This window comes from Acanthisitta chloris, unplaced genomic scaffold (genome assembly GCF_000695815.1).
Source record: "Acanthisitta chloris isolate BGI_N310 unplaced genomic scaffold, ASM69581v1 scaffold23444, whole genome shotgun sequence".
Classification (NCBI taxonomy): domain Eukaryota; kingdom Metazoa; phylum Chordata; class Aves; order Passeriformes; family Acanthisittidae; genus Acanthisitta; species Acanthisitta chloris.
In genome coordinates, this window is record NW_008668083.1 from 312 (window position 1) to 11,192 (window position 10,881).

At 55.5% G+C, this 10,881-nt stretch overlaps 1 protein-coding gene across 1 annotated transcript in view; it reads left to right on the forward strand.

Annotated features, from left to right (window-relative positions):
• DENND2D (DENN/MADD domain containing 2D) overlaps positions 1 to 10,881 on the forward strand; it is a gene marked incomplete at its 5' end in the record, with an annotated part of 12,327 nt that overhangs the window by 264 nt on the left and 1,182 nt on the right. Inside the window, 7 exons of the mRNA XM_009072772.1 lie at positions 1,007 to 1,084; positions 1,451 to 1,591; positions 4,886 to 5,034; positions 5,178 to 5,355; positions 6,267 to 6,308; positions 7,310 to 7,400; positions 8,415 to 8,654. Of these exons, the coding sequence (XP_009071020.1) occupies positions 1,007 to 1,084; positions 1,451 to 1,591; positions 4,886 to 5,034; positions 5,178 to 5,355; positions 6,267 to 6,308; positions 7,310 to 7,400; positions 8,415 to 8,654 (919 nt within the window). The remainder of the gene's footprint in view (positions 1 to 1,006; positions 1,085 to 1,450; positions 1,592 to 4,885; positions 5,035 to 5,177; positions 5,356 to 6,266; positions 6,309 to 7,309; positions 7,401 to 8,414; positions 8,655 to 10,881) is intronic.

Here is a 10,881-nt window from a genome sequence, read left to right on the forward strand (position 1 = left end):
AGTTGGATGCTGGATGGAGGGAAAAAGGAGTGTTCACCAGATGTGTGGATATGGCACTTGGGGATATGGTTTTGGGGTGGCCATGGTAGAGGTTCTAGGCTGACAGGTGGACTTGGCTTTTCTAACCTGAATGATTCCCCACCTGCATCTTCCCTGGCTCCTTTCCCTTGGCTGCAGTGGTCAGGATGGCTGCAAATCCAATTTGGGATCAGGATGGGGATGAGTGTGCACTCATCCAGGGATCAGGGAGTTGGGTGCCCTCAACCCCATCCCCAAACACTGCTGCGGAGCAGTGGGCTGGGCTGGGAAGGGATGGGATGGGATGGGATGTGGGATGGGATGGGATGGGATGGGATGGGAAGGGATGGGAAGGGATGGTCCTTCCAGCCCTCAGGAGTACACCAGGAGTAGGGAACCCCAGACCCTGGCTCGACTCATGGGTTTGATGAGGTGTGATGGTCTTCCTTGTCTGCTTAAATAGGGGTATAAAGCCACAGGGACATCCCTGTGCCATGGCTCGGGGACTTGCTGGATCCCACCACCCCTTCATCCCTTGGTGAACCTGTCCCTGGCATCCAGGGCTGAGCTTAGGCTGTTGGAACTGGTTGTCTGAAGGCTGAAAGTGCAGAGAGCAAACAGAGCCAGGATAGTCCAGTTGGAAAGGGATAAAAAAGCCAAGGAACTCTTCCTGATGGTCCCTGTGGCATTAGGAGGGATTAGCCCCAAGGATGGGGAGCAGGATGTCTTGGATAACGTGTCAGGGTCGGAGGAGTGTTTGGGAATGTGCCAAAGGACTTTGCACCAAAGTGATGAAAAGCTTTGGCATCAATTACCTTCTCTGGGCACCTTCTGCTCTTCCATCATCAACTGCAGCCTTGACCTTGGCTCCAGCTCTGAAAATTGGGACTCTGGGGGCTGAGTGAGGCCAGTAGGGAGCTCTGTGGAGAGGTGGAGCTGGTGCAGTGGTGCTGGGATATGCTCAAAGCCTTTTTCCATCCTCTTCCAGCCTTCTGGCCGTGGTGTTCGGCTTCCTGAGGTCTTCTGCATCATCAGCTGCCTGGGCTGCTTCGGGCTCTTCTCCAAGGTAGGGACACGGTGGCCCCTTCTGGTCCAGTGGTGGCCCCATCCTGCATGGTGGTGGCCTCATCTGGAATGGTGGTGTCTTCATCCTGCACAGTATTCGCCCCATCTGGCATGGTAGTGGCCTCATTCTACATGGTGGTGGCCCTGTCTAACACCATGGTGGCCCCATCTAGCCCAGTGGTGGCCCTGGCTGGCACAGTGGTGGTCCCATCCTGCATGGTGTTGGCCCCTTCTAGCTCAGAGGTGGCCCTGTCTGGCACGGTGGTGGCCCTGTCTGGTCTAGTGGTGGCCCCATCTGGCCTGGTGGTGGCCCCAGCAGCAGCTCCATGGCTTGCAGTGTTTCCCAGCTCCCTCCTGTCTCCCCCAGATCCTGGACGAGGTGGAGAAGCGGCGCCAGATCTCCATGGCTGTGATCTATCCCTTCATGCAAGGTCTGCGGGAATCTCCCTTCCCAGCGCCAGGGAAAACTGTCACCATCAAGAGCTTCATCCCTGAGTCAGGCACAGAGGTTGGTGATGGTCCTGGGGGCTTGGCAGCTCCTCCTGGGCTGCTCCAACATGGGGAGCTCAGGCTGTGACTGGGATAATCCTCCACCCCTCTAACACCCCCTGCCAGGGGCCTCATCCCTTTGGAATATGGGTGCCACCTCCCTCCTGGTCCAGGAGGAGAGCAGCCAGCAGTGAGGATGAGGTGGAGCCCATCCCTAGGGAATGATGTCCCATCCTGGTGCTGGAAGAGCTGGTTTAGGGTTTAGGAGTTACAACAGTGGCAGGTTAAGGGTTGGACCTGATGACCTTAGGGGTCTCCTCCAACCTTGATGATTCTATGAGTCTAAGGTGGTGGAGTCACCACCCCTGAAAGTGTTCAAAATACATGTGGATGTGGCACTTGGGGATGTGGTTTAGTACTGAACGTGGCAGTGCTGGGACAATGGTTGGACTTGATGATCTTAGAGGCCTTTTCCAGCCTTAATGATCTCTTGAATCCAACCCAGGCCTGTGCTGCAGCCACAGGAGTGTGGCAGCAGGGGAGGGAGGGGATTCTCCCCCTCTGCTCTGCTCTGCTGAGACCCACCTGGAGTGCTGCACACAGCTCTGTGTCCCCAACAGCACAAGGACATGGAGCTGTTGGAGCAAGTGCAGAGGAGGTCACAGAGCTGATGAGAGGACCAGAGCACCTTCCCTATGAGGACAGGCTGAGAGAGTTGGGGCTGTTCATCCTGGAGAAGAGAAGGTTGTGTGGAGACCTCAGAGCAACGTGCCAGGAGCTGAAGGGGCTCCAGGGAAGCTGCAGAGGACTCTTGGTTAGGAGCTGCAGGGACAGGACAGGAAGGAATGGGAGAAATTGAAAGAGGGAAATTGAGATGAGATCTCAGGCAGAAGTTTTTGCTGTGAGGGTGGTGAGACACTGGCACAGATTTCCCAGGGAGGCTGTGGATGCTCCAAGGAGATTTTGGTTGCCTCGAGGAGGTTTTGGTTTCCCCAAGGAGGCTATAGATGCCCCAACCCTGGCAGTGTTCAAAGCCTGTGAGCAATCTGCTCTGGTGGGAGGTGTCCCTGCCCAGAGCAGCGTGTTGGCACTGGGTGATCTCTAAGGTCCATCCCAACCCCATAGCTCACTCTAACACTGATTCCCCTGCACACTGCTGTGCTCAGCTCTGAGCCCTAGCCCAGCCCTTTTTCAGCCCCACAGTGCAGTCTGCAGCAGCCACAGCCTTTACCTGTGCAGAGGAGCTCTGCCCTGGGCATGGTGCCCACAGGGCTCATCCCAGCCCACACCCAGCCCAGCCTGGCACAGGCAGAGTCCTTTAACCTGCTTTTTCTTTCTCTTGTGGCAAAACTGAGCTGGAGAAAAAGGGATCAGCCCTGGCACCAGGCAAAACAACCTCAGTGCTGAGCATCCCAGGGATGTGTCCTGCCATGGTGGGTCTGACAGCAAGACATCTCCTCTCCAGAGCAGTTCAGCACTGGCAATCTAAGTGCATTTCCTCATCCAGGAAAGGCTTGTGCAAGGGCTTTGCAGGTTGCTCAATGCTCTGGCCCAGGGCCAGGCTGCCAGAGCACAGCTGGGGGTGACGGAGGGAGGAGGAATGAGGATGTTCTTCGAAAGAGCTGAGCTCTGGGGCTCCAGGCAGGGGCTGGAGCAAGGCAGGGAGGTCACTGAGGGAGCAGGGACAAGGGGGAATTAATCCTGGGTGCTGCATAGGCTGGGAACTGGGGATTGGGCAGGAAAGGGGCCGTGGAGACCAGTCAGACCAATGCTGCTGGCTGGGAATATGCCACTTCGGTGGAAAGGCAGATGGAAGAGGGGGATTTCTCCTCTGTGAGCACAGGGATCGTGTCCAGGGCTGTGTCAGAGCTGCACAGTCCTTAAACCCTTCAGCAGTCACTGGCTCCAGGTGCCCACAGCAGGGCAGAGGCACCAAGGGGCTGTGGGAGACTCTTGTTGGGGGCAAAGGCAGCTGAGCAGCCAGAGAACCTCCAAACATCCATTAGATCCCTCACTTTCGGGCTATCCCAGCCAGGAACTGCCAAACTGGCTCTGCCAGAGTGGCTTCAGAGGAAGAGTTTGTGGTTTTGTAGCAAAAGTCATGCCCTCATCCCTCCTCCCTTTCCTGGCAGCTGCTGCCCCAGATGAGCTGTCAGCACTGAGCTGGGGATGTGTCCCTGCCTGTGTCCTACCACGGGCTTGGCAGAACTGCAGGAGAGAGGCATTTTCGTTAAAAATCCTCTGCCCAAATAGCCATCCCCAAAATATACATCACCAGTGGCTTCCCCTGAGTCCTCAGTACTGCACAGCCCAAAGCTCCAGGCAGGACCAGATGGGGATTGTCCCTTGCAGAGGGACATAGTGCAGATGCTGCAAACTCTGGGTCATTAATTGCTCCCAAGTCGCTTTCTCAGGGAGCCAAGGTGGCATGGGGGAACGTTACACCTCCTAAGCTGGGGTTTGGTGGCTCTTCCTTGGCAGCTCTGGATCATTAACTGCTCCTAAATCACCTCCTCAGGGAGCCAAGGTGGCACAGGAGGAGCATAGCACCTCCTGTGTTGGGGTTTCATGGCTCTTTCTTGGCATCTCTTGGTCATTAATTGTCTCAAATCACCCTCTCAAGGAGCCAAGGTGGCATGGGGGGAACATTGCACCTCCTAAGTCATGGTTTGGTGGCTCTTCCTCTGCAGCTCTGGGTCACTAATTGCTCTCAAATCACCCTCTCAAGGAGCCAAGGTGGCACAAGGAGAACATTGCACGTCCAAAACTGGGGTTTCATGGCTCTTCCTTGGCATCTCTTGGTCATTAATTGTCTCAAATCACCTTCTCATGGAGCCAAGGTGGCATGGGGGAACATTGCACCTCCTAAGTCATGGTTTCATGGCCCTTCCTCAGCAGCTCTGGGTCACTAATTGCTCCCAAATCCCTTTCTCATGGAGCCAAGGTGGCATGGAGAGAACATTGCACCTTCTAAGCTGGGGTTTCATGGCTCTTCCTTGGCATCACAGTCATTAACTACTCCTAAATCACCTTCTCACGGAGCCAAGGTGGCATGGGGGGAACATTGCACCTCCTAAGTCATGGTTTCATGGCCCTTCCTCAGCAGCTCTGGGGCACTAATTGCTCCCAAATCCCTTTCTCATGGAGCCAAGGTGGCATGGAGAGAACATTGCACCTTCTAAGCTGGGGTTTCATGGCTCTTCCTTGGCATCACAGTCATTAACTACTCCTGAATCACCTTCTCACGGAGCCAAGGTGGCATGGGGGGAACATTGCACCTCCTAAGCTGGGGTTTGGTGGCTTTCCCTCACAGCTCATTGAGCTCACCAGGCCCGTGGATGCCCACCTGGAGCACGTGGAGTTCCAGGCTCTGTTGCAGAGACTCAGCCCTGACCTCATCCTGCACATCTTTGCCTCTGCCGTGCTGGAGCGACGCCTCATCTTCCTGGCAGAGGAGCTGAGGTGAGTCTTGAGCTCTTTATGAATCTCCTTCTCATCAACCCACCCCCAAAACCCCCTTGAAGGAGCAGAGGGCACAGCTCAGCTGTGCTGGGCTGTTCCCTCTGCCATCCCTGTCCTCACCCAATGCCTCCCCTGTCCCTCAGTGTCCTGTCTCAGTGCATCCACGCCGTGGCTGCTCTGCTCTACCCCTTCACCTGGGCTCACACCTACATCCCTGTGGTCCCTGAGTGCTTGCTGGACACTGTCTGCTGCCCCACGCCCTTCATGGTTGGCATCCAGATGCGGCACCTGGAGAGGGTCCTGGAGCAGCCCATGGAGGAGGTATCTCACCTGGGTGGGATGGAGCCATGGGGTGGTCACTGCCCCTGGCTGTGGGGTGGCACCAGGGCCCTGGGTGTGCCTTTGTCCCATCCAGGGAGGCTGAATTTGGGATTACTCCATGTCCCATCCTGTTGGCACCTGGGGCAACACCTCCCTGGGTGCTGCTGGTCACCCCTAGACCCACAGCCCTGACGCTGGGGCTCTGGTTGTGCCTTTGTCCCATCCAGGGAGGATGGAGATTGGGGATTCCTCCATGTCTCCTCCTTTGGCACCTGGGCCAACACCTCCACATCCCCCAGGGTGCTACCAGTCACCTCAGGACCCACAGCTCTGCCTCTGAGGCTGAAGGCTCTGGTTGTGCCCTTTTCCCATCCAGGGAGACTGGAGATTGGACATTCCTCCATGTCTCCTCCTTTGGCACCTGGACCATCATCTCCACATCCCCCAGGGTGCTACCAGTCACCCCAGCACATGCAGCCCTGAGGCTGGAGGACCTGGTTGTGCCCTTGGCCCATCCAGGGAGGCTGAAATTAGGGATTCCTCCATGTCCTCTCCTGTTGGCATGTCAGGCAGCACTTCCAAGTCCTTCTGGGTGCTGCTGGTCACCCCAGGACCCACAGCCCTGTCCTAACCCTAACCCTCCGTGTCCTTGGGGCTCAGGGAGCTGCTTTTGGCACCATCTCAGCCTTGAGGAAGCAGAGAGAAGCTGTGTGGGGAAAAACCACCACCCTGCAGCAAACACCATCCCTTGGGGCTGCCCTGGGCCTCTGCCCAGGTCCCTCCAGCCCAGAGGGGCTGATCCCTCCACTGCTAAACTCCCAGGCTGTGACACACCTGCTGATCCCAAACTGGGAGGGAGGAGTTGGATGCCTCGGCAGGGCTAAATCTGGTTGTTCTCTGCTCTCTTTCAGGCCCTGATAGTTAACCTGTGTGAAGGGAAGATCATCAGAGCAGTAAGTACCTGTGTGGGGCTGGGGGTGGCCTGGGGAGCCCCAGGAGTGGCCAATTGACCCCTCAGTGTTGGCTACCTGCAGCTTCCCATTGGTAATGGCTTCCCAGTGCCAGAGGGCAGGGACAGATGGGATATTGGGAAAGAATTCCTCCCTGTGAGGTGCTGAGGCACTGGCCCAGGTTGCCCAGAGCAGCTGTGGCTGCTCCATCCCTGGGAGTGCTCAAGGTTGGACAGGGCTTGGAGCAACCTGGGCTAGTGGAAGGTGACCCTGTCCATGGCAGGAGGTGGGATGGGATGAGCTTTAAGGTCCTTCCAACCCAAACCCATCTGGGATTCTGTGGTTCTAAGATTTTGGGAGCAGAGCCAACTCAGTGCCACCCATCCGGGGGGATGTCCCATCAGGGGATGTCTCCAGCCACTGCATTTGACTGGTTGTGAGATGTCCATGTGCTGGGAATCTCCATCCCAGCATAACTCCTGTGAGGGCAGGCTGAGAGAGTTGGGGCTGTGCAGCCTGGAGAAGAGAAGGCTGTGTGGAAACCTCAGAGCAACCTGCCAGGAGCTGAAGGGGCTCCAGGGAAGCTGCAGAGGACTCTTGGTTAGGAACTGCAGTGACAGGACAAGGGACAATGGGGAGAAATTGAAATGGGAAATTTAGATTAGATAATTAGGCAGAAGTTTTCCCTGTGAGGGTGGTGAGACACTGGCACAGGTTGCCCAAGGAGGCTGTGGCTGCCCCAACCCTGGCAATGTTCATTCCAGGTTGGCTAAAGCCTTGAGCAACCTGCTCTGGTGGGAGGTGTCCCTGCCCAGGGCAGGGGGTTGGGGCTGGATGATCTCTAAGCTCCATTCCAACCCCTTAATACACTCTGACCCTCTGGTCACTGCAGCACCTGCAATGATAATTAGTTAATGAGCCTCACTGACAATCTACACTAACCCACAGCCACCAGAGCTGGTTCCCACCAGCTCCAGGTGCTTCATGGCCCTGTTGCTTTCCAGGTGGGTGATGAGGAGGAGATCTTGCCTGTGAAGCTGCAGAATGAGATGTTGACATCCCTCAACAGGCATAACAACAACAACAACATACACAGTAAGGACATCTCTTTGTACACCCTGAAACACGTGTGAGCTGCTCTCCAGGATGGCCACAGCTCTCAGCCAAGGGATTGGCCTAAAGGGATGTGGCCTGGGGTGTTTCTGCCCCAAACTGCAACCAAATGTAGCCATAGGAGGGGAATCACTTGGTTTTTCCTCTGTCCTCTTGAGACATGAGAGCAGGAACTGCTAATTCTGCTGGAAAAGTGAAGTTTGGCCAATATTTGGTGCATAAAGATGCCTCAGCCTGGGCAGCAGCACAGCCAGGGCTCAGCAAAATCTGTCTGATCTTTGTCTACTGGCTGAGGGTGTTCTAAGCAAGTAATTCCTTGGGATGCAAACACAGAGCAGGTTAGAGTAAGACCAACCTATGTTTAAGAAACCAACCCAGGCCTGGGCTGCAGCCACAGGAGTGTGGCAGCAGGGGAGGGAGGGGATTCTCCCCCTCTGCTCTGCTCTGTGAGACCCACCTGGAGTGCTGCACACAGCTCTGTGTCCCCAACAGCACTAGGACATGGAGCTGTTGGAGCAAGTGCAGAAGCCATTAAGTTGATAAGACAAATAGAGCACTGTCCCTGTGAGAATGTTGAGGCTGTTCAGCCTGGAGAAGAGAAGGTGGTGTGGAGACCTCAGAGCAACCTGCCAGGAGCTGAAGGGGCTCCAGGGAAGCTGCAGAGACTCATGGTTAGGAGCTGCAGGGACAGGACAAGGAGGAATGGGGAGAAATTGAAATGGGAAATTGAGATTAGATCTTAGGCAGAAGTTTTTCCTGTGAGGGTGGTGAGACAGTCACTGGTTGTCCAAGGAGGCTGTGGCTGCCCCAACCCTGGCAGTGTTCAAAGCCAGGTTGGCTAAAGCCTTGAGCAACCTGCTCTGGTGGGAGGTGTCCCTGCCCAGGGCAGGGGGTTGGCACTGGGTGATCTTTCATCTCCATTCCAACCCCTTAACAATCCATGATTCCCTGTTCAGAGACCCAGCCTCACCTCTCCCACTCCATGTCCTCTTGCAGCCTCTGAGCAGGTGAACACACTTGTCTCCGAAGCCTTTGTGCATTTCTTTGTCCGAATGGTGGGACACTACTCCTCCCACATCAAGTGGAACAAGAGTGGTTCAGGGAGCTTCCAGGAGAGAAGCTTCTGCAAGGCCATCACCTCCAGGAGCAGCCGCAGGTTCGTCAAGAAGTTTGTGAAGACAAACATGTTCTCCCTATTTATTGAGGAGGTGGAAAGGAGCAGAATCCCACAGGAAGGTAAAGATCCTATCTCTCCTCCCATCCTTGCTTGGGTGAGCTCTTGGAAGCTCTGGGGTGTGTGGGTGAGGGACAGAGATGTTTCATGCCTGGTGGGGGATGGATACAGTCCAAGGCTGAGGATGCTCAGGGGAAGGACCAGCTCCTGTTTGCTCTCAGTGGTCTCATTTCTCTGCCCTTGTCAAGCACAAGAAAATCCCTGAGGTCCTTTGTGGCTGAGTGTTGTGGTTTAACCCCAGCAGGCACCAACTCCCAGGAGCTGCTCCTTCATTGCTCACCACTGGGTTGGGCAGAGAAGCAGAAGGGTGAAAGCTAGAAAAGTCCTGGGTTGAGATAAGGAGTTTAATAGGGAAAGCAAAACAAAGATTTAGAATCATAGAATCATCAAGGTTGGAAGAGACCTGTAAGATCATCAAGTCCAACCATTAACCTGTCACTGCTGGAACCCCTAAACCATATCCTCCAGTGCCAGATCCAGACACCTCTTAAACACCTCCAGGGATGGTGACTCCAACACCTCCCTGGACAATTCCAATGCCTGAACACCTTAACAGGGAAAATATTTCTCCTAACATCTCCTCTGCCTCTGCCCTGTCTCAGCGCAAGGCCATTCCCTCTAGTCCTCTCCCTGCAGCCATGGCAGGAGAGACATCCCCCACCTCTCTCCAACCCTGTCAGGGAGTTGGAGAGAGCCATGAGGTCACCCCTTGAGAAGAGCTCAAGGCTGAACAAACCCAACTCCCTCAGCCCTTCCTCAGGTGTTCTGCACCTTTTCTGAGCCTTTTATCTCCCAGCACCAGATCCAGACACCTCCTAAACACCTCTGTCAGAGCAGAGCTCCATCCCCTGTAACAGTCACTTGGGAGGACAAACACATCACTCCAAACATCTCCCTGCCTCTTTCTTCCCCCACTTTCCATACTGAGCATGATGTCCTATGGTCTAGAATATCTCTTGGGTCAGTATGGTTCCCCAGCTGTGTGTCCTCCCAACCTCCCCTGCACCCCCAAGTTTCTTACCAGTATGGCAGTATGAGGAGCAGCAAAGTCTTTGGCTCTGTATGAGCTCAGCAACAACAAGAACATCTCCATATTGTCATCCCTGTGTTCAACACAAATCCAAACCCACTGTGGAGGAAGTTAACTCTACTCCAGCCCAAACCAGTGCATTGCTCCATCCCTGGGAGTGTTCCAGGCCAGGCTGGACAGGGCTTGGAGCCATCTGGGCTAGAGGAAGGTGTCCCTGCCCATGGCAGGGGGTGGGATGAGATGAGCTTTATGTTCCTTTCCATCCAACACATTGCAGGATTCTGGAGCACCTCTGCCCTGGAGCCAGGCTGGGAGAGTTGTGGGGGTATACAGCCTGGAGAAAAGAAGATCCAGGGAGGCATCAGAGCCCCATCCAGTGCCTCAAGGGGCTCTAAGAGAGCTGCAAAGGGACTTGGGACAAGGGATGGAGGGATAGGACACAGGGAATGACTTCCCCCTGCCAGGGGGCAGGGACAGATGTGGTATGGGGGAGGAATTCCTCCCTGGGAGGGTGCTGAGGCACTGGCACAGGTTGCCCAGAGCAGCTGTGGCTGCCCCATCCAATAACTGGATGAAGTAACCTGGGCTAGTGGAAGGTGTCCCTGCCCATGACAGGGGTGGGATGAGATGAAGTTTAATGTCCCTCCAACCCCAACCAGTGTGTGATTCTGTGACTCATTTAGCTCTTGTTGCTGACCTAGTGACAGTACAGACTCGCCAGGAGCTCAGTGCTTAGGCAAACATGCCAGAGGCAGCACAAGTATTTGGCCTGGACACAGAGAGCAGCTCGGGTTTGGCTCTGGCCAGAGCTCCTGTGAGCCCTGACTCAGCTCTGCCACAGCTCCCTGGCAGCTGGGCTGCTCTTTCCTCCTTCCCATGGCTTTCCAGGGCACTGGGCAGGGCTGAGCCTCCTGCCAGTCTGAGAGAAGGGCCATGGAGGGTGAGAAAGGCACCTAAAACAGTGGCCAGAGACATCCTGGCCCAGGACTTGCCACTCTCTTGCTGCACTTGGAGAAAAGGCAAGAGGTGCAGTCCTGGTGCTGTGTCAGAGCAGAGCAAACATTCCTGGGCAGGTCCATGTGGCAGATGGTGCTGGTGGGTCCCACTCCAGCCTGCCCAGGGGACTCCCAGCCCGGGAATACCTCAGGTATTGCTGCTCTGCCCTCTTAGGTGACTTTATAGGGCAGACTTGGCCCTGG